At 56.4% G+C, this 26,027-nt stretch overlaps 2 protein-coding genes across 2 annotated transcripts; both read left to right on the top strand.

Moving 5' to 3' along the window:
• The first annotated feature begins 4,118 nt into the window (after positions 1–4,118).
• Positions 4,119–18,457, top strand: LOC109698397 (mucin-6). The gene is made up of 31 exons (XM_074064729.1): positions 4,119–4,368; positions 6,064–6,126; positions 6,467–6,520; positions 6,736–6,976; positions 7,054–7,180; positions 7,489–7,579; positions 7,668–7,777; positions 7,936–8,143; positions 8,261–8,383; positions 8,901–9,021; positions 9,140–9,278; positions 9,348–9,452; positions 9,573–9,645; positions 9,741–9,878; positions 10,123–10,284; positions 10,370–10,464; positions 10,588–10,720; positions 10,902–11,151; positions 11,232–11,284; positions 11,376–11,485; positions 12,086–12,237; positions 12,464–12,605; positions 12,686–12,796; positions 13,218–13,403; positions 13,499–13,738; positions 14,463–14,619; positions 14,836–14,979; positions 15,688–15,798; positions 16,772–16,948; positions 17,451–17,675; positions 18,258–18,457. Exons 1-31 carry the CDS (start codon positions 4,119–4,121, stop codon positions 18,455–18,457), a joined length of 4,491 nt encoding a protein of 1,496 aa, XP_073920830.1.
• A 553-nt stretch (positions 18,458–19,010) lies between these two features.
• Positions 19,011–25,984, top strand: LOC141420644 (uncharacterized). Its single transcript, XM_074064735.1, has 2 exons — positions 19,011–24,954; positions 25,647–25,984. The coding sequence occupies exons 1-2, from the start codon at positions 19,011–19,013 to the stop codon at positions 25,982–25,984; spliced, it is 6,282 nt and encodes a 2,093-aa protein (XP_073920836.1).
• Positions 25,985–26,027: the final 43 nt, after the last annotated feature.

The following is a 26,027-nucleotide window of genomic DNA, read 5'->3' on the forward strand; positions in this document are numbered from 1 at the left end:
CAGGCCCTCCTGCCCTCCTCAAAGTCCCCTCCCCAGCCCCTAGCAGTGAGCATATACTCACTCACTAACCTCCCCTTCCTCCTCCCCTCCCCGCTCACCACACTCACCTGGAGGGCTGAAGGCAGCCCAAGGGGGCCCGAGCCCTGCGTCCAGACCAGCCTTATCTGTTTGCTTTTCAGTCCACATCCGCTGATCACCACAGGAGCCGGACGGGGCGGCCCTCCCTGCTGGCCTGGCTGAGGGTTCCCTTGGACTTGGGCCTGGAAGCTGGGGACGTGCTAACATTCCCCAGGACACTGAATGAAGCCCAACCCTCAGAGACCTGGACTATGGCTAGGATTGGGTTTGAGGAGAGCCTATGCACCCTAGCACCTACCGTGTGCAGGGCCTGGCTGGAGCAGTTCAGGGCTCCCCACCCTCCCGTGGGGCTCAGAGGTGCCACATAGGGCCATCAGCAATCCCTTCTGGGAGGCGGAGCCTGCGGAAAAGTCAGGGTCCCTCCTATGAGGGCTGCCTGGCAGTAAATAGGTGTCCAGCCCTAGCCCCCCCTTAGCTCTGACTGCCCATGACACCATCTCAGACTAAGAAGCACCAGCTTCTGGGAACCCTGGCCCACCTGCCTCTTCCTGATCTTGCTGTATTGTGGATGGGTCCTCTGTTAAGCCCCAGTACAAAACATCAGTGACAAAAAGAACAAAGGCCCCTGACCTAGGAGAGGATGGGCAGTGAGCTCCCAGCCCATTCCAGAACATAGCTCCACCCAGCCTGGGCAAAGCCACCTCCAGTAACATCATTCCTGTCAGCTGCCCCTCAGCTGCCCAGGGCTCATGTCCAGGAGAAGAGACAGATCACCGTCAAATACCAGCCAAGGTGACAAGGGGCTGAGGCTGACCATTAGACAAGCAGAGGAGGGGGGAGCTATGGGAGGTCCACTGAAGCTAAGGAGCTAATCACTGGGGTTGGGGGGAGGTCCTAGAGGATACTCTCCCAAGGTCACACTGCCTCCTCTAGGCCCCAGGCCCCTGGCTGTGGCACATGGCTTGCTGGCTCCATTGTGGCTTCTAATGGGCCCATCCCAGCAGCTCAAGGGCTAGTAGAGAGGCAGGAATTGGCTGGGACAAGGAACCAGAGGCCATGAAGTAGAGAGGATCTCAGACAGACCAGGGAAATTGAGGGGTATAGTGCAGCTGTGGTTCCAGGCAGGGGTCACGGGGTTGGGTGACCACTGGTCCCTGTAGAAAGTGGACAGGCAAATGGGCAGGCTGGGGGGGGAGGTCATCAATGATATTTGGGGCTGGGGAGAAGAGAGCAGAGTCCTTGTTGGGACTCCACTGAGCAGCAGGGGCCCAGGGCTGGCTGCCATTTGCCACACACAGACCTGCAGGCCCAGCTCCCACCCCAAGGCCTGAGGCCCCTCAGTCACTCTGGTTCCAGGGTCACCTGGATCCCCCCATCTTTCCAAGTAGTGGGTGCCCATGGACCAGTCCTGCAGCTGCCTGGCCACCAAAGGGTCAAGCAGACGACCCTCAGCTCCTCACAAAACAACAGGCGTTCAGAAGGCTCCAAACTTTACACCGTGAACCAAAAGAAGCCCTGAGATACTCCTTCAACCATGAGACTGATGGTCTCCCATGACCACTGCTGCACCCCTCCTAGGCATGGCTCACCATAAAGGGTGGTCCCTGCTCCTGGTGCCAACATCCTTTCCAAACGCTCCCCATAGACAACTTTAGGTCCTTTGATAACGCCAATCAGCTGCCAGGCTGGGGCAGGGGGTGGCAGTTCTCCCTCAGCAGATGTCTCACCTGACCCAGGCAGGGCCCAGTGTCAGGAACTAATAAATGGGGTGGGCTGGAGGGCTGGCATGCCCACAGATGCACTCAACCCAGGGTTTGAGGCAGCTTGCCCCTGGTGGGAGCCAGACTCCAAGTCATTCCAGAGTCTTCTGGAGGCACCTGCCAAGAGTGAATACCAGTGTCCTCATCCGGGCGCTGACCCCAAGCAAAGGTCTGCTCACAGCTCTCTGGGAGCCATGGCCTAGCAGGCAGTGCCTCACAGTTGAGCCAGGAAGCTGGAGCCTGAGCTCTGGCTGTCTAGTGTCTGCCTGGACACTGAGCTGTGGGACCAGGACTGGCTTGGAAGAGGCCTCACTGGACGTCAGGACCCAATCCAAACCCCAGCTTCATGGCCAAGCCAAGGCCCTGGATGACCGCTGTTCAGGGCCTGGTCCCACAGACGCACATAGAGGTCAAGGTCTGAGCTGGATGCGAGAGTGGACAATCGCCCGCTTGTCCAGCCTGCAGGTTCCGCTTTCCAAGGCCGGCCAGCGGATCGGTCTTATCACTGTGATTGCCACAGGAACAATAGCCACACAGTCTTATCTCCCGGAGTCGTAGCTGTTTGCTCTGCACACTCACGCACTCCCGAGGCAAGGGACAAAAACGCCATTCAGCAGTGATTCCCGCAAAACCTGAATTGGCAGAGGGGGTCCTCTGGGCCCCCGTTTCCCAGGATGGAGCCATTTGCCAGGGCACTGGCACTTCTGCTGGCCAGAGCCACCTACTCACAGTCCCACACAGCCCAGAGGTGACAGAGAAGAGACCCTTGACACAGCTTCAACGGGAAACACAAACAAGCCTCACAACACGTGCGCAGACACAGACACGCATGCACACACACACACACACACACACACACACACACACACAGGGACACACATACAAATACACACACAGGGACACATGCATGTCTACAGTGACATGACAGGAACATGCATACATGGAGACATACGTGCACAGGCACACACATGCACACATGAAGATACACCTGCACACGTGTGCATAGGCACACATGAGCACAGAAACGTGGGCAGACACATATACAGGCACACAGAGACATATGCACAGAGATGCACACAGAGACACACACACGTGCACAGATATGCATGCACTCACAGGCATATATGCACATGCACACACACAGGCATGTGCAGAGACAGACAGGTATATACTTGCACAGAGACACACTGCACAGACAGCCACACACCCAGAAATGAACACAAACATGTGCACATATAAGCATGCACAAGCACACATGTGCACATGAACACATAAACATGAATGTACACACAAATACATGCAAAAAACACATACCTCTTCCACTCTGGCTGCCCCGTGCAGGGACCTCACCCGGGGTCCAGCCCTCATTATCTGCCACGCTCAGTTGAGATGACACATCCAGAGTGGTTCCAGCTATGTGGTGTGGTGAGTCTGGGCTAAGTCTCGGCCCCTCGGTTGCTCACCTGAGAAGGTGCAGTTGAGTATGTTAAACAATGGAAAATGGGACATCCAGAAAGAAGCACAAAGAGCATCAGGGTGACCACCCCACCCACCAAGCCTGGACACTCAGCCCTCAGAGATACCCCAGAGACGAGCAGCCCCACCAACAAGCTGCTCAGAGCTCAGGAGGCAGGAAATAGTAGGGAGGCCACCCTTCCAGCAAAGTGCCGTATGTCCCCTTCTGCTCCATCCCTTCCAGGAGACCAGGTGAGCAGGGCCTCCAGAAAACAGACGTCCATCCCAGGGCCTCAAAGACATGAGGACCTCTCCAGGCAGCTCTTCAGACCTCTGGATCAGCCCCAGACCTGCTGCCATCAGTGCCTGGGACCCCAGCACACACCTGTCCACTGGGTGTCTCCCCAGGTGGTCTTCCTCCTGGGCAGAAAACTCAAGGTGAAGGGAGTGGGCCCAGCACATGGTGGATGCCTTTTGGGGGTCCTGGGATCCAGGGGAGTGGATCCAGCACCCAGGAACTGTCCAGCACCCTGGGCTACCCAGCAGGTGCAGAAGGGAGGCCAGGCCTTCCTCATACCCCCCCTCCATCAAGCCCCATCCTGGCCACCCAGGCATGTGGCTCATAGTGCCCATGATGACCTAGCAGGGGAGAGCCAGAGAGCATTCCCAAGAACAGCCAGACACCGGAGGTGTTGGTGGGTCCCTGAAGTACATGTGTCAGCCCCCCACTGGGAGTGGGTGATAATGGGGCCACAGCCGCTGCAGAATTTTCCAAAGTCTAAATCCTGATAAAGCAGAGCCCAAGATCCTGTTTGGCCACCGCTAATGCCTGGCCAGCGATGGCGATTACAGGGCTGGAGCGTGGGGCACAGGTGGGTGCGGCAGGGGCAGGGCCCGCCAAACCTATATAAGGTGCTCGGAGCTGGCCGCTTGAGTCTCAAAGGCGGCAGCAGCAAGACTGCCTGGGCAGCAGGGGGTCGGGGCTGGCAGCCACCTTTCTTCTCCAGGCGCGGCACCATGCTCAGGCCTCAGCTGCTGCTGCTGCTGTTCTGTGGAAGAACCATACTCAGCACTGGTAAGTGGGTGTCCACCAGGCCACGCTAAGGGGGACTGGACACCCAGAGCCCTCAGCAGGGCCCCGTGTGTGGGAAATTCCCCAGGTCTCGCCTCACTGACTTGGCCCAAGGCAATCTGGCCACACAGAGATCCATTGATGAATGGGAGGTGGGAGGAACGAGGCCCGGAGGTGCTTTGCTATCCCTCACTCCCCTGGCTCACATCACTGCTCACTCAGTCCCACCCACTTCCCAGTGAGCCGAGCACAATGGTCAGAGAGGCAGTGCATCCGTCTGGGTCCCTCAGGCAGTCTCTTCAGCTAGAGTGGGCCACCAGAAGCATGAGGTCAGAGGGCAGATTGGTGACACCTGGGCTGCAGGGGGCCAGCCAGGTTAACCAGGGACAGGCAGCCAGTGCCCCACCTACCTGGTGGCCTAGTCCAGTATTAAGAAAGTCAGGCCGTGGCAGATGAACGGGCCTGGAGTTCCTGTGGGCTGCAGCCAAAGGGTCTGCAATAGGAAGAAATGACAGTCAACAGGGGCCATCATAGGAGTCAGGCCTTGTCCTGCGGTCACCATGATCAATGTCATTTGGGCATCTCTCTGCCAACAGTCACCACAGTCCCAGGACACACCACGGCTGTCTTGGAGGCTGCCAGAGAAGAGAGAGATGGGAGCCTCTGGGAGAGCCCAGATCTGTTGGCTCGGTCCTTAGCCCTCTCCTGCCCCCTCCTAGCATGCCCTGCTACTACTCCCTTCTGGCCTCACCAGGAGGCCTCACCAGGTGCTCCACACACCTGGCCTCCGTGCTGAGCACAGCTGCCTAGTCACCTCCACATCAATGTGTCCTGCACTTGGGTCCTCTCGATCTGCTGGGCCCCAGGGGCCGGGCTTGTCTGGGCAGTGAGTAGTGAGTCTTGCCTAGGAGACAGGCAAGCAGGTTTCCCTGGCCAGAAGATGCCACAGGGAGTCAGTGTCTCAGGACCCACCTGGTCCTGAGTCTCGGCACTTGTCTCCCAGGAATGCCCCACTGGCTCCACGCCTCTCCCTGCAGGCCTCCTCAGGGCAACATGTGCCCTGAGCAAGCCCTGGCTAGAGAGCCCCCTAGGCCCTGTTTGAATATCATGTCTTTAGAGAGGTCACCTACCCTGCAGGTGTAGCCTCTCCCACATGGGCAATACCAGCTCACTGCCGTTCCTTGGTGAGCTCACCACAGCCCATGGCTCTTGATGTGTGTGTGCGTGTGTGTGTGTGTGTGTGTGTGCTTCACCCTCCTGGGATGAGCCATGGGAGCAGGCCATGCACTGCACACCGGCAATGCCCGGTCTCCTGACAGGCACAAAACAGGAGCTCCATGCAATCAGGCTGAACTGATGACTGCATGAATGAATGAGTGAGTGAGTGAATGAATGAATATGAATGAACGAACAAATGAGGAAGCGATGAGAACAAGGAAAGAGGTCAGGACTCCTGAAGGATGAAACACCAAGCCAAGGCTCAGGCTGACGACCCCACCCTTTGCCCTCATGGCTGGCAGACTCATTGGTTGCATGCTGGATGGTGTTCTAGTCCATGGAAGAACAGTTGTTCTAAGGACTGGGCAGAGGGGGACCTGTACACTTGGGCAGCCTTGGGCAGGAGTGGACAAAGCCATCAGGGATGACAATGAGGGAAGGAAGGGATCCCAGCACTCACCACCGGTCCTGTCCACGCAGGTCTGGGCACCACCTCCTTTGCCAACCCAGGCACCTGGGAACTGAAGGCCTCTCCACAAATAGGTGAGGGCCACCGGAAGCCACTGTCCTGCTGTTCAGAGCACTCGGGCCCAGTGGGAAGGAGGGAGGGATCCAGAGTGCCATACCACACTGTGACACACGCTTACACACACATACATGTGCAATACTGGCTACCCTCGGTACTGCGGTCTGGAGTTCTCATGAAGGAGCCAGCAACAGGATGGCCACAACCCAGCCTCCAGTCAAGGGCCCTCACCCAAGGGGTACCAGCTGAGGGATGAGTGTTCAGGGGCAGCAACCTCTCCGCTGGTCCTGATATGCCTAGAGTGGCCGCAGGAGCCCTGCTGGAAGGGACTCTGAGCTTTGGCTTCCTGTCTTACAGATACCACGGATGGAGGTACCACAAACCCCAACACTGAGAGCAGCCTGCCATCGTGTAAGGCCCAGACAGGAGGCAGACCCCAGTCCAGAGCTGGGTGGGCGTGGGAGTCAGGGTCTGCAGAGGGAGAGGTTTCCTTCCCACTCAGGAAACCATTTCCCTCTCAGTATGGGCTCCCCAGGTCCCAGCTCATGGACCAGGCTGTCCCAGACCTGTTTGCCCTGCCCCAACAATAGGGACATGGGTTTGAGACTATGCCACTCTCTCTGCAGCTCTAGACAAGGGCTGGTGCTCCACATGGGGAGCCGGCCACTTCTTCACCTTTGACGACCATGCATACGACTTCTTGGGGACATGCAACTATGTCTTCGCGGCCACTTGTGAGGATGCCTCGCCCACCTTCAGTGTCCAGCTGCGGCGAGGGCCTGATGGGAGCATCTCCCGAATCATCGTGGAACTGGGGGCCTCTGTTGTCACCGTGAATAAGGCAACCATCTCCATCAGGGACATCGGGTAGGCTATAGTGCCAGTCTGGGCAATGGAGGGGTGCTGAGACCAAGAGGGCAGCTGCTGACTGCTCTTGCCTACAGGGTGGTCAGCCTACCCTACACCAGCAATGGACTCCAGATCACGCCCTACGGCCAGAGTGTGCAGCTGGTGGCCAAGCAGCTGGAGCTGGAGCTGGTGGTCATGTGGGGCCCGGACACCCATCTCATGGTGAGGGCAGTGGCCACATGGCCAGCAGAGCAGGCCTCAGGAGGGGCTGCCTTTCTCAGGCAGGTCCCAACCTGCCCCACCTTACCTGGCAATGCAGCCAGTCCCCACTGCAAAGCAGTGCTGGCTCCTGGCCAGCAACTCGTGAAAACTTGGGTTTGGTTGGTAGCTCCGTCTCCCCATTTGAAAAAGAGGATCCAGCAAGGAAAGAACTCCCGGGAGAAGCAGAGTGGGGGACGGTGGAGGCCCCAGGAGCAGGAATCAGTGGCCCCTCCCATACCCCATGGGGCCCAGCAGTGTCCGTCCCACAGGTCCTAGTGGAGAGGAAGTACATGGGCCGGATGTGCGGGCTGTGCGGGAACTTTGATGGGAAGACAGCCAACGAGTTTCTGAGCGAGGACGGTAGGCAGTAGGCAGGGCAGGGGAGGAGTTGTGGGGGGCCCAGGTCCCTCTATGGCCCCATGTGTTGACCTATGTCCCATATCTCCAGGCAAACTCCTGGAACCCCATAAGTACGCCACGCTGCAGAAGCTGGATGACCCCAACGAGATCTGCTCCCACGAGACCGTCCCCAGCACCCCCATACTGCAGGCCACACACGTATGTGAGGTGGCCAGGTTCCCAGACCTGAGTCAAACTGACCTATGGAGTCCAGTGGGGTCCCAGGGGCCCATGATGCCCCAACCCATCTTCCAAGCCCCGGGTGAGGTGTGGGAATGTAGCCACACCCATGTGACCTTGAGTGGCTCTCTACCCAGGCTGAGATCTGCGCTCAGCTGCTCACCCTGGTGTCCTCCGAGTGTGACGTACCTAAGGAGTCACTGGTGCTGAGCTGCCAGGAGGACATGTCCTCGTGCACCCAGCCCGGCCAACAGAACTGCAGCTGTCCCACGCTGTCCGAGTACTCACGCCGGTGCCGCATGGCAGGCCAGCCTGTCAACAACTGGCGGAGCCCCAGCCTCTGCTGTAAGTCTCAGGCAGGGTGGAGAGCGGGCTGCTTCTGGTTGTAGGAGGGGCTGGGCCAAGCCCCAGCCCAGGTTGGGTGGTGGGGTGGAATCCTCTCACCAGACCCGATGCCCACAGCTGTGGGCCAGTGCCCAGCCAACCAGGTGTACAAGGAGTGTGACATGGCCTGCATCAGGACCTGCTCCAACCCACAGCACAGCTGCTCCAGTGCTTGCACCTTCGGCTGCTTCTGCCCGGATGGTGAGGACACATGGCAGCACCTATTTTCCCTGGGGCCCCTGGAATGAGCCTAGAGACTCGGGATGCCAGGCCCCATCCCCCAGCAGAGCCCAGACATTTTTTCATCTAACTCCCAGGCCCCTTCTGCTCACCCCAAATCCCTAGTGGACCCAGTACCTGATGAGCTCACTTATAAACCCATAGATGAGAAGTGGTTCCTGCTGGGGGTGGGGGGTGTCTGAGAGCTGCTAGGTGCAGGTAGGCTTTGAACTGGACCTGAGGGTCAGTAATGTGTTGCTGAGACCTCTCACTGGGGTACACACTTTGCTGAGGGGGTGGTAATATACCCAAGGGTGCTGCATCAGCTGCAAATGGTTTGGCTCGAGTGCAAACAGGGCTGGGGCTTCACCAGGGCATCTCCCTGGGCCTGAAGGGGCAGAGCCTGGGCCTGCCTGAGCAGCCAGCACAGAACAGCCAGGGAGGAGATTGCCTAGAGGTTGTCAGTGTCACCCAAACCCAAGAAGCCCCTCCCCTGCAGGTATGGTGCTTGACGATCTCTCCTCAAACCACACCTGCGTGCCCATCAGCCAATGTCCCTGCATGCACAATGGAATGATCTACGGTCCTGGGGAGGTCACCAGGGCCACCTGTCAAACCTGGTGAGTTCGGGGGACGAGGGGACTGTGGCAAGTGAGGGGAGCTTTGCTGGCCTGGAACTGTGGGGAAGTGCCTTTGGCCCCAGCCTCCACTGTGGGTCACCCCAGTGTCCACCAACAGCCAGTGCTCCATGGGCCGGTGGACATGCACAGAACAGCTGTGTCCCGGCCACTGCTCCCTGGAAGGCGGCTCCTTTGTTACTACATTTGACGCCAGGCCCTACCGCTTCCATGGGTCCTGCACCTACGTCCTCCTCCAGGTAGGATGCACTCTGGGTCTGGAGGGGAAGAGGCAGTTGTCCCATGCCTGAGCCCCCTTACCTTCTCAGAGCTCCCAGCTTCCCGACGAGGGCACCCTCATGGCCGTATATGACAAGTCAGGCTACTCACACTCTGAGACCTCCCTGGTCGCCATCATCTACCTGTCCAGTAAGGTAAGGCTGTCCATCCTGCCGTAAGCAAACACTATGGCTACCCACCATGGGCCTGGTGTCCCTCTCTGTTTTCTCCTGCCTCAGCTGCTCCTCCCCTGACTCAAGCCACCTTCCCTCCAGGACAAAATCGTGATCTCTGAGGACGAGATGATCACCAACCATGGAGACACCAAGTGGCTGCCTTATAAGACTCGTAGGTCCTCCCAAGGGCAGGAGCCCTGAGCCTTGCAGAGCTGTGCCCTCGGGTGGGGTGGGGTCGACTGCCTCTCAGAACCCATATTCTTGTAGGCAACATCACCATCTTCAGGCAGACGTCCACCCACCTCCAGATGGTCACCACCTTTGGGCTAGATCTCATGATCCAGCTACAGCCCGTCTTCCAGGTGTACATCACTGTCGAGCCCCAATTCAGAGGCCAGACTAAAGGTGATCCCTGTCCCACTGGTCACTCCCGGGGTTAATTGGCTGCCTCTGCTGCCATGGCCAAGTAGGCAAGGGCCCAAGCTCAGCTCATATTGGCCCGCTCTGGCCAGGGACCCAGGAGAGTGGATATGCGAGGTCAGTGACGCCTCTCACCAGGGCACAGCTGGGGAGAAGAGAGGAGCTTTGGGTATGTGGGGATACAGGAAGGGGCAGGTGAGACGTCAGCTTCATGGCCCGGCCCACACAGGACTCTGCGGCAATTTCAATGGGGACACAACCGATGACTTCACGACCAGTGGGGGCATCGATGAGGGCACCGCCTCGCTCTTTGTGGACTCCTGGCGGGCAGGGAACTGTCCAGCCGCCCTGGAGCGTGAGACCGACCCCTGCTCCATGAGCCAGCTCAACAGTGAGTCCCCTCTTGGCCCCCGGCCACCCAGGTCTGCAGAGTGGGGAGTGGACAGGAGACTCATGACCGATCCTATTGCTCCCAGAGGTGTGTGCAGAGACCCACTGCTCAGCGCTGCTGAAGAAGGATAGCGTGTTTGAGAAGTGCCATTCAGTGGTGAACCCCAAGCCCTTCTATAAGGTGAGACCTGTGGGCATTTGGTAGGGCAGCAGGGGTGCCACAGGAAGCTGGGATCCCACCCAGGGCAGGAGTTCTGAGGATGTCCCAGAGTGGGCAGGTGCCCACGGCCTGCTCTTCCCGCAGAGGTGTGTGTACCAGGCCTGCAACTATGAGGAGACCTTCCCTCATATCTGTGCCACCCTGGGTGCCTATGCCCACACCTGCGCCTCCTGGGGTGTCCTGCTCTGGGGCTGGAGAAGCACCGTGGACAACTGCAGTGAGTGCCAGCCACAATACAGGGGACCAGACGAGGCAGGGGTCATGGAAAACAGGAGTCGGGGACTGGGGCCACAGGGGTTCCCTTGGTGAATCAGAGGGCCCCAGAACCCTAATCTCTACCCAATGGGTGGCATGCTCCCAAATCCCTTTCCCAAAATCTGACCCCCAGTTCCCCACAGCCATCCCCTGCACTGGGAACCGCACCTTCAGCTACGACAGCCAGGCCTGCAATCGCACCTGCCTGTCACTGTCTGACAGCACTGCCGAGTGCCACACCAGCCCAGTCCCTGTGGATGGCTGCAACTGCCCCGAGGGCACCTACCTGAACCACAAGGCCGAGTGTGTGCGCAAGGCACAATGCCCCTGCCTGCTGGACAACAACAAGTTCGTCCTAGCTGACCAGTCCACCATGGTCAATGGGGTCATCTGGTGAGGTTCAACAGGGCTAGGAGGGCCAGGTGGGGGAGAAGCCCTGTCCACAAGTAGCTCACGCACTTCTCTCCTCACAGCTACTGCATCAACGGGCGGCTGAGCTGCCCACGGCAGCGGGAGATATTCTTGGGTGCGTACACTGCCCGAGGCCGGCCGGTGGGACCCTGCAGTACCCTCGGCCTCCCCCAGGCCTGACCTCACCCTCCCCTTCCCTGCAGAAGAATCCTGCCCAGCCCCCAAGACCTTCCAGTCCTGCAGCCAGTCATCGGAGGACAAATTTGGGGCAGCGTGTGCCCCAACATGCCAGATGCTGGCCACTGGCAGTGCCTGTGTAAGGGGCAGTGAGGACTAGCTTGCTGGGCCACCAGAGGGATTCCACAAACCCACAGAGCCAGCACTGTGTGGGGCCATGCTCTGACCCTTTGCCCCTCAGTCTCTGTTCTAGTGGCTGATGCTGGGTAGGGCGGGAGTGGGGGGGCAGGAAGGTCAGGTCAGGAGTGGTTCCTTGGCTGGGCAGCTGGAGAACAGGGGTGCTTGTCTGTGGGGTTCTGTGAGGAGAGGGACTGGCCCCCCAGCTTGGGAAGTGTAGCCACCCATGCCTGTGGGCCCAGGAGCCCAGCCTGATACACCAGGCATGGATACTTCCATAAGGGAGGGGTGGCTTTGCTAAGAGAAAAGTCCAGCTGCCAGAGATCCCAGAGCAGGGCTGAACACAGGGATAGGGTCTGGTCTTTTTTTTTTTTTTTTTTTTTGTGGTACTGGGGATTGAACTCAGGGCCTCATGCATGCAAGGCAAACACTAAACCACTAAGCTATATCCCCAGCCCAGGGATAGGGTCTGGGAGGATTGCTGGGAGTCTCAGGGCCTAGGGGTGGAGCAGCAACTGGCTAAGACTGCCCACCACATGCCGATAACCCCACCTTCCCTCAGGTGCCCACCAAGTGTGAATCTGGCTGCGTCTGTGCTGACGGGCTCTATGAGAACACCGACGGGCAGTGTGTGCCCCCGGAGGAGTGCCCATGTGACTTTGCAGGGGTCTCCTACCCTGGGGGTGCAGAGCTCCACACCGACTGTAAAACCTGGTAGGCCGCACCTTGCCCCGGGTGCCCATGGGGCCATCTGAGCAGGCAGGAGCACATGGAGGTGGGGTGCCCAGAGGTGGGGTGCGCTAAAGCACCCTCCATCCCTGGAGGTGGGATGTCCACTGGTGGAGTGCCCTGGACGTGCAGCCTAGGTCTCTGGGAACCCTATGAACCTCCATGTAGAAGAAGGGCTTCCCCCACCATCCCACCCCCACCCTCTCCCCAGTACCTGCTCCCAGGGGAGGTGGACCTGCCAGGAGAATGCCTACTGCCCGTCCACCTGTGTCCTCTACGGGGAGGGCCACATAATCACTTTCGATGGGCAGCGCTTTGTGTTCGAGGGCAACTGCGAGTACATCCTGGCCACGGTAAGTGCCAGCCAGGATTACAGCTACAGAGAGCCAGGGTGGGGCCTCAAGGGCCCCTCCTCAGCAGCCCCTCCCTGCAGGATGGCTGCGGTGCCAACAGCTCTGAGCCCACCTTCAAGATTCTGACAGAGAACGTCATCTGTGGGAAGTCAGGGGTCACCTGCTCCCGAGCCATCAGTATCTTCATAGGCGTGAGTGGCTGGGCCCCACAGGGTAGGAGGGGTAAGGGTCTGCTGTCACTTGGCTGGACCCTCAACTTCCAGGTTCCCCTAGATCCCCCTTCACTGAGCAGCCCTCCCCATCTGTACCACAGCTCAGAGCAGGAGACTGCTCACCAACCAGGCATCTGCACACTCATCCTGGTGGCTGCATGGCCTCCACCAGGCTCCCAGGCTCATGGGTAGAGGGGAGAGAGCTCTGCAGGAGGCTGAGCCTGTTTCCACATGTTCTGAAGCCCTCTGCCCAGAGTTAGCTCCCCACAGGTGCTCTCTACATTCGTGTCTTGATAGACATGGTCAGCCCTGTCTTAGGGAACTCAGCCCAGAGACAGAACCCAACCACAGGATACTGGGGGAGTTGACCAGGCAGCCTATGACCACCTCCACTCCACAGGGCCTGTCCATCACGATGGCAGACAGGAACTACACGGTCAGCGGGGAGGACCCTTCCGTGCACTTCCAGGTGAAGTCCAACAGCCTGAACCTCATCCTGGACGTGGGCATCCCGGGGTGGCTCAACCTGACACTGATCTGGAACAAGCATATGAGTGTCACCATCAAGATCAGCCGCACCTCCAAGGTACCCACCACACGCTTGCCAGTGCACCCTAGCCAGCAGCCCTCTCTGCCTGCGGGTGGGCGGAGGACTTGTGAAGCCTGTCTGGCTGCCTGCAGGACACACTCTGTGGCTTGTGTGGTAACTACAACGGGAACATGAAGGACGACTTTGAGACGCGCAGTATGTATGTAGCATCCAGTGAGCTGGAGTTTGTTAACTCGTGGAAGGAGAACCCACTGTGTGGAGATGCGAGCTATGTGGTAGATCCCTGCAGCCTGAACACTTTCCGCCTCTCCTGGGCCGAGCGCAAGTGCAGTATCATCAACAGCCAGACCTTCGCTGCCTGCCACAGCAAGGTGGGTCCTCAGGGTCCCCATGCCCAGAGCCCAGGGGTACCGGGCTCTGTCTGTCACAATGGGAAGCCAGACAAAGTCCTCCCTCCAGAACGGCCAGGGGGACGGGTACAAAGAGGGCTGAGTCCCCTCACGCTGTGGGGCGTTCAACAGCACCAGGCTTCCATCCACTAGAAGCCAGTAGCAGCACCCAGACAGTGCAGAGTACCCCGGTGGAAGCATTGCCCAGGCAGAACCCCTGCTCTGGGGTGTGTGATCAGGAAAGGGGACACTCTGGGGTAGGAGATGGCCCTGCCCAGCAATGAGTTTCCTGGACTCAGGAACTCCTAGGACAGTCCGTGATTCTTGGAACTCAGTAAGACTGAATGGTCTTCAGCATAGTGCAGCAGGGACCAGCTTGGTGCATTCAGAGGCTCTGAGTGTACAAGCGCAGGTGTGTGGGGGAAGGGGGTTTGAGGAAGGAGCAGGCCAGAGGAGCTACAGCACTGGTTACCCACACTCTGGTGTCTGAGAGACTAAACATGGATCAGATCGTCCAAGGAAGACTTGGCTGAACACCAACAGCACTAACTGGCAGCAGCTGAGGGCTGCAGTTCCTATGAGACTGGACCTGGGCTCCAGTGAGCAGGGCTGAGCCTCAATACCCAGGCCCTGCATGCAACAAAGCCTGCACTCGGCTATACATCTGTCACAGCAGCTGGATGCTGACCTGTGTGCCGCCCTGCAGGTGTACCACTTGCCCTACTATGAGGCCTGTGTGCATGACACGTGCGGATGTGACACGGGCGGTGACTGCGAGTGTCTGTGCGATGCGGTGGCCGCCTATGCCCAGGCCTGCCTGGACAAGGGCGTGTGTGTGGACTGGAGGGCCCCAGACTTCTGCCGTGAGTGTTCCACCCCTTCACCTGCCCCACCCAGGGACTCACCATAGAAGCCCTCTCCCAGGCAGGTGCTAGGTTATGCCCCTGCAGGGCTGCTCTGGGCCTGCAGCCATGCTCTGCCAGGATCCCTCAAGAGGAGACCCCCCCCTCCCAATAGAACCTGAGCCTCCCATGCCTGGCTCTGGCCTCACTATTGCCTGACGGGTGCCTTCTTCCCAGCGGTCTACTGTGACTTCTACAACAGCCACACACAGGTCGGTGACAGTGAGTACCAGTACACACAGAAGATCAATTGCACATGGCACTACCAGCCCTGTCTCTGCCCCGGCAGCCTGGAGAGCTTCCAGGACACCAACGTCGAAGGTAACAGGGACACACACACCATGCCACATGCTAAAACATGTGTATTAATGCTGCTCGTGCATCCACACCTTCATTCACAAATTCACTCGTTCACTCAAACATCAGCATGCATCCACTCACACACGTTAGTTCACCTACACATTCATTCCCTTGCACACACATTTACTCAGCAGTGGCCCAGTTCTGAGATGGGACATGGCCTCACACAAAAATAGCCCTGACCTGCAGGAGGGGCTTTCCCTTCTGGCCAGGGAGAGATGCTCGAAAATCAAAATAAGGAAGCAAAAAACTGTCAGATGATACACATGCCACACTGAAAAACAGGTGCCACAAGACCACTGTGGCCAGGTGGACTATGCAGAACATGAGTCAGGTCAGAGAGGGCCAAGTCAGTGTGGGGAACATTGGCAAAGCACAGGAAGATAAGATAGGACCAGGATCTGGGGCAGGGGTGGAAGGGAGACAAATAGAGAGACAGAGATTTCCATGTCAAAAGGGCAGTTGGAGCCATGGAAGCTGAGGGCCAGAACAAGGAACGCTAGCCACACAGGGTGGAGGCCCTGGAGCCCAACGAGTAGTTTTAGAGGCTGGAGGGAGGCTGGAGGAAGGAAGTGGATTGCAAGTGGGCATGACTGGGGGCAGGTGAACCCAGCCGGTGGAGGGGTGGCCAGGTGTGAGGACACTGAGCCTGGCCTTTCTCTGCCCCAGGCTGCTACAACTGCTCCCAGGACAAGTACTTCGACCACAACCAGGGTTCCTGTGTGCCTTGCAGTAAGTCCAGGCAGCCTGCCAAGACCACCAGCAGCACAGTCCTGGGCAGCTTGGACTGGACACCTGTGCTGGTAGAACATGTGCCTCTGCACTCTGAGCTCCAGCACCCCTGCCAGGGACCTGGCCCCCTGGGGTGCAGCAATTACCCACAGACTCAGGCAGCATCCAGGAAACAACAAAGACACAGGCAACACAGCACCAGACTCCATTTGCTTCCCTCCCCTTCCCCTGCCCACTCATTCAACCCTAACCTCAGGGCAGAGCTCTGGTCCTTCCAGGGCTTTGTGGCGTCCAGTGCAATCTTTCTGAGAATCCAGCTCCAGGCATCCTGGAGAGACACCACCCTGTCACAGCAGCCTGTCTGCTCCCCTCCAGCCCCTGCCAGGCTAATAGCAAAGGGCGGGGGGAGGGGGGTGGAGAACAAGACGGGACAGGGCACAGAACAGACCAGCCCTCTGGGGTGGGCTCCAAGCCCATTTAGCGACTTAGCCCTGGGTGGGGAGATGGTGGGGAAGCTGCATAAGCAGTGGCCACTGATGGTCCCTTCCTCTAGCAGTGCTATATGCAGACACTCAGAGTCATGGGATCACAGGCTTTCTTCCTGGGGCCTTATCCTAGCTCCAGTGGATAGCCCCTCCCCACTAGCCCTACCTCAGTGTCTGTTGGTCCCTGGGAGCAGGGCAGGGAACACACCTTGCAGTCCCTATCAGAGGGGAAGGAGTGTACAAAGCTTAGTTCTTGCTTGACCATTGACTCTGCCCATTCGGTTCTCAGTGGACCTGTCACTGAGCATGAAGCCGGGTCTCCAATAGGTGAGTCCCCCAGAAGGCACCAGCAGGAGCCCACGCTGCTCTCAAAGGACCATGGGCCACCCCTACCCCTCTCACCCAGCCCCTCCAGCCCCGGGGCTGCAAATCTTCACTCAGCAGGCAGGCAGGCCTCTTCCCAATGGGGCATCAGGGCCAGCCCCTGCCTATCCATGAGGGTACGTCTGCTCCCAACACAGGCTCAGGTCCCACAGAAGTTCCATCCACCTCGGCGACCCCCAGCACTACGCAATTCCACAGCTCCAACTCCTCAGCCACACCTGGGCTGACAGGACATCCAACCACACCCTTGACCGAGCCCTCCACCCCTTCCTCCATGGAGGGAGGGACAACTTGGACCACCCTCAGCAAACCCACAGTCTCCTCAGAAGGTAACACAGAGGGGACACAAGAGACCCTCTGGGCATGGGGCAAAGGGCATCTACTGCCTTCCACTGAGACACCCATTGGGGCAGATTCTCTCAAGCTGGTCACAAGATACAGCCATTCTGTGCCATCTGATATTACTACCAGAACAGGCAGGGTATGTTGGGTCTCCCCATCACAGCCCTCCCTACCCCTACACACAGCAGTACCTCCATCTGCTGCCTGGGGACTGAAGTACACAGGACACAGCTGATCACGTGAGGGTAGAGGGGTGTCTGTCTGCCCACATGAGCCTGTACTCATATCTCTTGCCATGAGGCCACCCTAGTCAGGTAGACCCTGTAGGACATAAGAATCAGGGATGGAAAGCAAGAGCTGCTGCTCCTCTAAGGAGCAGCCAAGACCTTACAGGAGAAACCAAAGTAAAGGACAGAAGCAGAGCCTTAGACACCAGCCTGGGAAATGCACATGGGATCAAGGGAGATATTCCCTGGCTGTCCTCCGCAGAATCACCTCGAACCACCATGGCAGTCACCCCACTGCAAACATCACCTGTGATACCTACAGCCACACCAAAATCAACAGTCACAGGACTCACAGTGACCCAGGCCACAACTGAGCCCACAGTATCCTCACTTAGCCAAGCTACAAAGTCCACAGCTCAGTCAACATCACGAACCACAACTGCACCACTACACCACTCAGCAACACCTGGGATGTCCCCCAGCCAAGGTAAGTCATAGCCCATGGGTTCCCAGGTGCACAACAGGTGAGCCTGAAGGAGGGTCTGTGTTTCCCAGAATGCAACTTGTAGGAGAGAGTGCAGGCAAGCAGCAGGAGGGTCAGTGACAGCTGCACACCACCCACTGACTCAAGTCCTGGGACATACAGTCCACGGGAAAAGTCACAGTTGTTAGGATGGCAAATCCACAAGAGGAGAGGGTGGAGCCCAGATGCTCAAAAACTGCAGTGAAAGAGGCTCCAAGGAAATCAGGTGGCAGGGAAAGCAAGAGAAAACGGAAAGAACAGAGACTCGGGAAACTGGGGACCCTGAAGGGGCATCCCATATGGTTGGAAAAGAAAATCCTCCTGACCAGGGACACCCAGGGAATATCTCCTGTGATCTCATGTGCATTTCCCTAGCTAAGGAACACAGCACAACATATGTATACCACTGGGGATGGAACTAGAGAACACTAACGGCTGCCATGATCCACAGGAACATCCGTGACTGCAGAAAGGCCAGTTACAACAAATCCAGTGACAGAGCACACAGAACCACCTTCATTGGACAAGACCACCCTGACCACGCAGAAGCCAGAAAACAGCAGTGGCACCACTACAACAACCAGTGTGGGGACCCAACACACTGCATCACCCAGCAGACCTCCCATCACCCCAATGACCACACACTCCCCACCCACCACTTCTGTCTCCACCATTCTACACAACACAGGTCTCTCCACAAGAATGACCCTCCAGACCAGGACTTTTCAGACATCATCTTCCTCTGAAACATCACTAACCTCTCTGATTCCAACATTCTCTACCTCCTCCGTGACAACAAGCAGCCCACATATGCACTCATCCTCCTCCACCCGAAGAACCACTACACCCATTCTGACACCCACCATAACCCAAGGAACAGGACACACATATATAACCTCCCCACTGACTTCCAGCACCGTGACCACCACCCAAGAAAACACTTCATTCAGCACAGAAAGGACCCCTACTTCCTCCATATCACACACTTCATCTGCACCAGACCATTATTCCACAACCTCTCCAGCCAGTACCACCACGTCCAAGCTCACCAGTAGTGGCACTGGAACACCAGTGGCCCACACCAACTCTGCCACACCTAGCAGCTCCAATACCCCATTCACCACACACTCATCACCTTCAGTTCCTGTCTCCACCACTCCACACACCACAGGACAACCCACGGAAACTTTACACCAGACCTCCAGCACATTTCCTACTCCTTCTGTCCCCAAGACATCATTGTCCTCTGTGTTTCCAACATTCTCCACCTCCTCTGTGACACCAACTTCTCACACCATCATGCCCAGCAGTTCACACACGATTCCTTCTTCCTCTACCACAAGATCCACTGGTACCATTCTGCCAACCACACAAGGAACAGACACCACACACTCAGCGACCACACAAACACCACTATCACAGACTTCCACCACCAGGGCCTCCTCCCAAACTCACAGTTCATTCACCACAGAAAAAACCTCTACCTCCCTTGTGTCACATTCATCCTCAATGCCACACCATCAATCCTCGTCAGCTCTGAGCACCACCACCACACACCAGTCCACCAGCAGTGGAATTGTGACCCCACTGACCCACACCAACTCTGCCACACCTAGCAGCTCCCACACCCCGTTCACCACACACTCATCACCCACAATTCCTGTCTCCACCACTACACACACCACAGGACCACCCACGGAAACTTCACGCCAGACCTCCAGCTCCTATCATACTCCAACTGTCTCCCAGACTTCATTGTCCTCTGCGTTTCCAACATTCTCCACCTCCTCTGTGACACCAAGTTCTCACACCATCACTCCCAGCAGTTCACACATGGTCCCTTCAGCCTCTGTCACAAGATCCACTGCTACCATTCTGCCAACCACACAAAGAACACAGACCACACACTCAGCAACCACACAAACAGCACTACCGACCTCCACCACCTTGGCCACCACCCAAACTCACGAATCATCCACCACAGAAAAAACATCTACCTCCCTCATGTCACATCCTTCCTCAACAACACACCATCAATCCACATCAGCTGTCAGCACCACCACCACGCACGAGTCCACCAGTAGTGGAACTGTGACCTCACTGGCCCACACCAACTCTGAAACACCTAGCAGCACCCACACCCCATTCACCACACACTCATCACCATCAGTTCCTGTCTCCACCACTACACACACCACAGGATCACCCACGGAAACTTCACGCCAGACCTCCAGCTCCTATCATACTCCAACTGTCTCCCAGACTTCATTGCCCTCTGTGTTTCCAACATTCTCCACCTCCTCTGTGACACCATCTTCTCACACCATCAAGCCCAGCAGTTCACACATGGTTTCTTCTTCCTCCACCAGAAGAACCACTGGTCCCATTCTGCCAACCACACAAGGAACAGAGACCACACACTCAGCAACCACACAAACACCACTACCACTAACTTCCACCACCTTTACCACAACCCAAACTCATGGTTCATCCACCACAGAAAAAACATCTACCTCCTTCTTGTCACATCCTTCCTCAACGACACACCATCAATCCACGTCAGCTGTCAGTACCACCACCACGCACAAGTCCACCAGTAGTGGAACTGTGACCTCAGTGGCCCACACCAACTCTGAAACACCTAGCAGCTCCCACACCCCATTCACCACACACTCATCACCATCAGTTCCTGTCTCCACCACTACACACACCACAGGACCCCCCAAGGAAACTTCGCTGCAGACCTCCAGCACTTTTCCTACATCATCAGTCCAACAGACATCACTGTCCTCTGTATTTCCAACGTTCTCCACCTCCTCTGTGACAAAAACATCTCACACCATCACTCCCAGCAGTTCACACACAGTCCCTTCTGCCTCTGCCACAAGATCCACTGGTACCACACAGCCAACCACACAGGGAACAGAGACCACACACTCAACGACCACACAAACAGCACTACCACAGACTTCCACCACCACGGCCTCCTCCCAAACTCTCAGTTCATTCACCACAGAAAAAACCTCTACCTCCCTTGTGTCACTTTCATCCTCAATGCCACACCATCAATCCTCGTCAGCTCTGAGCACCACCACCACACACCAGTCCACCAGTAGTGGAACTGTGACCTCACTGGCCCACACCAACTCTGCCACACCTAGCAGCTCCCACACCCCATTCACAACACACTCATCACCCACAATTTCTGTCTCCACCACTCCACACACCACAGGACTCCCTACGGAATCTTCCTTCCAGACCACCAGCACCTTTCCTACTCCATCTGTCCCACAGACATCACTGTCCTCTGTATTTCCAACGTTCTCCACTTCCTTTGTAACATCAACATCTCACACCATCACTCCCAGCAGTTCACACATGGTCCCTTCAGCCTCTGTCACAAGATCCACTGCTACCATTCCGCCAACCACACAAAGAACAGAGACCACACACTCAGCAACCACACACACAGCACTACCGACTTCCACCACCTTGGCCACCACCCAAACTCACGAAACATCCACCACAGAAAAAACATCTACCTCCCTCATGTCACATCCTTCCTCAACAACACACCATCAATCCACATCAGCTGTCAGCACCACCACCACGCACGAGTACACCAGTAGTGGAACTGTGACCTCAGTGGCCCACACCAACTCTGAAACACCTACCAGCTCCCACACCCCATTCACCACACACTCATCACCATCAGTTCCTGTCTCCACCACTACACACACCACAGGACCACCCACAGAAACCTCAGGCCAGACCTCCAGCTCCTATCATACTCCAACTGTCTCCCAGACTTCATTGCCCTCTGTGTTTCCAACATTCTCCACCTCCTCTGTGACACCATCTTCTCACACCATCACGCCCAGCAGTTCACACATGGTTTCTTCTTCCTCCACCAGAAGAACCACTGGTCCCATTCTGCCAACCACACAAGGAACAGAGACCACACACTCAGCAACCACACAAACAGCACTACTGACTTTCACCACCTTGGCCACCACCCAAACTCACAGTTCATCCACCACAGAAAAAACATCTACCTCCTTCTTGTCACATCCTTCCTCAACGACACAGCATCAATCCACATCAGCTGTCAGCACCACCACCACGCACGAGTCCACCAGTAGTGGAACTGTGACCTCAGTGGCCCACACCAACTCTGAAACACCTAGCAGCTCCAACACCCCATTCACCACACACTCTTCACCCACAGTTCCTGTCTCCATCACTACACACACCACAGGACCACCCACAGAAACTTCCCTCCAGACCTCCAGCACCTTTCCTACTCCATCTGTCCCACAGACATCACTGTCTTCCTTGTTTCCAACATTCTCCACCTCCTCTGTGACAAAAACATCTCGCACCATCACTCCCAGCATTTCACACATTGTCTCTTCAGCATCTGTCACAAGATCCACTGGTACCATTCCGCCAACCACACAAAGAACAGACACTACACACTCAGCAACCACACACACAGCACTACCGACTTCCACCACCTTGGCCACCACCCAAACTCACAAATCATCCACCACAGAAAAAACATCTACGTCCCTCGTGTCACATCCTTCCTCAACAACACACCATCAATCCACATCAGCTGTCAGCACCACCATCACGCACGAGTCCACCAGTAGTGGAACTGTGACCTCAGTGGCCCACACCAACTCTGAAACACCTAGTAGCTCCAACACCCCATTCACCACACACTCATCACCTACAGTTCCTGTCTCCACCACTACACACACCACAGGACCACCCACGGAAACTTCACGCCAGACCTCCAGCTCCTATCATACTCCAACTGTCTCCCAGACTTCATTGTCCTCTGTGTTTCCAACATTCTCCACCTCCTCTGTGACACCATCTTCTCACACCATCAAGCCCAGCAGTTCACACATGGTTTCTTCTTCCTCCACCAGAAGAACCACTGGTCCCATTCTGCCAACCACACAAGGAACAGAGACCACACACTCAGCAACCACACAAACACCACTACCACTAACTTCCACCACCTTTACCACAACCCAAACTCATGGTTCATCCACCACAGAAAAAACATCTACCTCCTTCTTGTCACATCCTTCCTCAACGACACACCATCAATCCACGTCAGCTGTCAGTACCACCACCACGCACAAGTCCACCAGTAGTGGAACTGTGACCTCAGTGACTCACACCAACTCTGAAACACCTAGCAGCACCCACACCCCATTCACCACACACTCATCACCATCAGTTCCTGTCTCCACCACTACACACACCACAGGACCCCCCAAGGAAACTTCTCTGCAGACCTCCAGCACTTTTCCTACATCATCAGTCCAACAGACATCACTGTCCTCTGTGTTTCCAACGTTCTCCACCTCCTCTGTGACAAAAACATCTCACACCATCACTCCCAGCAGTTCACACACAGTCCCTTCTGCCTCTGCCACAAGATCCACTGGTACCACACAGCCAACCACACAGGGAACAGAGACCACACACTCAACGACCACACAAACACCACTACCACAGACTTCCACCACCACGGCCTCCTCCCAAACTCTCAGTTCATTCACCACAGAAAAAACCTCTACCTCCCTTGTGTCACATTCATCCTCAACGCCACACCATCAATCCTCGTCAGCTCTGAGCACCACCACCACACACCAGTCCACCAGTAGTGGAACTGTGACCTCACTGGCCCACACCAACTCTGCCACACCTAGCAGCTCCCACACCCCATTCACAACACACTCATCACCCACAATTTCTGTCTCCACCACTCCACACACCACAGGACTCTCTACGGAATCTTCCTTCCAGACCACCAGCACCTTTCCTACTCCATCTGTCCCACAGACATCACTGTCCTCTGTATTTCCAACGTTCTCCACCTCCTTTGTAACATCAACATCTCACACCATCACTCCCAGCAGTTCACACATGGTCCCTTCAGCCTCTGTCACAAGATCCACTGCTACCATTCCGCCAACCACACAAAGAACACAGACCACACACTCAGCAACCACACACACAGCACTACCGACCTCCACCACCTTGGCCACCACCCAAACTCACGAATCATCCACCACAGAAAAAACATCTACCTCCCTCATGTCACATCCTTCCTCAACAACACACCATCAATCCACATCAGCTGTCAGCACCACCACCACGCACAAGTCCACCAGTACTGGAACTGTGACCTCAGTGGCCCACACCAACTCTGAAACACCTAGCAGCTCCAACACCCCATTCACCACACACTCATCACCATCAGTTCCTGTCTCCACCACTACACACACCACAGGATCACCCACGGAAACTTCACGCCAGACCTCCAGCTCCTATCATACTCCAACTGTCTCCCAGACTTCATTGTCCTCTGTGTTTCCAACATTCTCCACCTCCTCTGTGACACCATCTTCTCACACCATCACGCCCAGCAGTTCACACATGGTTTCTTCTTCCTCCACCAGAAGAACCACTGGTACCATTCTGCCAACCACACAAGGAACAGAGACCACACACTCAGCAACCACACAAACAGCCACCACACAAACAGCACTACCACTAACTTCCACCACCTTTACCACAACCCAAACTCATGGTTCATCCACCACAGAAAAAACATCTACCTCCTTCTTGTCACATCCTTCCTCAACGACACACCATCAATCCACGTCAGCTGTCAGTACCACCACCACGCACGAGTCCACCAGTAGTGGAACTGTGACCTCAGTGGCCCACACCAACTCTGAAACACCTACCAGCTCCCATACCCCATTCACAACACACTCATCACCCACAATTTCTGTCTCCACCACTCCACACACCACAGGACTCCCTACGGAATCTTCCTTCCAGACCACCAGCACCTTTCCTACTCCATCTGTCCCACAGACATCACTGTCCTCTGTATTTCCAACGTTCTCCACCTCCTTTGTAACATCAACATCTCACACCATCACTCCCAGCAGTTCACACATGGTCCCTTCAGCCTCTGTCACAAGATCCACTGCTACCATTCCGCCAACCACACAAAGAACAGAAACCACACACTCAGCAACCACACAAACAGCACTACTGACCTCCACCTCCTTGGCCACCACCCAAACTCACAAATCATCCACCACAGAAAAAACATCTACCTCCTTCTTGTCACATCCTTCCTCAACAACACACCATCAATCCACATCAGCTGTCAGCACCACCACCACGCACGAGTCCACCAATAGTGGAACTGTGACCTCAGTGACTCACACCAACTCTGCCACACCTAGCAGCTCCCACACCCCATTCACAACACACTCATCACCCACAATTCCTGTCTCCACCACTACACACACCACAGGACCACCCACAGAAACTTCACGCCAGACCTCCAGCTCCTATCATACTCCAACTGTCTCCCAGACTTCATTGTCCTCTGTGTTTCCAACATTCTCCACCTCCTCTGTGACACAAAGTTCTCACACCATCACGCCCAGCAGTTCACACATGGTCCCTTCAGCCTCTGTCACAAGATCCACTGCTACCATTCCGCCAACCACACAAAGAACACAGACCACACACTCAGCAACCACACACACAGCACTACCGACCTCCACCACCTTGGCCACCACCCAAACTCACGAATCATCCACCACAGAAAAAACATCTACCTCCTTCTTGTCACATCCTTCCTCAACAACACACCATCAATCCACGTCAGCTGTCAGCACCACCACCACGCACGAGTCCACCAGTAGTGGAACTGTGACCTCAGTGGCCCACACCAACTCTGAAACACCTACCAGCTCCAACACCCCATTCACCACACACTCATCACCTACAGTTCCTGTCTCCACCACTTCACACACCACAGGACCACCCACGGAAACTTCACGCCAGACCTCCAGCTCCTATCATACTCCAACTGTCTCCCAGACATCACTGTCCTCTGTGTTTCCAACGTTCTCCACCTCCTCTGTGACAAAAACATCTCACACCATCACGCCCAGCAGTTCACACTTGGTCACTTCTGCCTCTATCACAAGATCCACAGGTACCACACAGCCAACCACACAGGGAACAGAGACCACACACTCAGCGACCACACAAACACCACTACCACAGACTTCCACCACCATGGCCTCCTTCCAAACTCACGGTTCATTCACCACAGAAACAACCTCTACCTCCCTTGTGTCACTTTCATCCTCAACGCCACACCATCAATCCTCGTCAGCTCTGAGCACCACCACCACACACCAGTCCACCAGTAGTGGAACTGTGACCTCAGTGACCCACACCAACTCTGCCACACCT

Source organism: Castor canadensis, chromosome 1 (genome assembly GCF_047511655.1).
Source record: "Castor canadensis chromosome 1, mCasCan1.hap1v2, whole genome shotgun sequence".
NCBI lineage: Eukaryota > Metazoa > Chordata > Mammalia > Rodentia > Castoridae > Castor > Castor canadensis.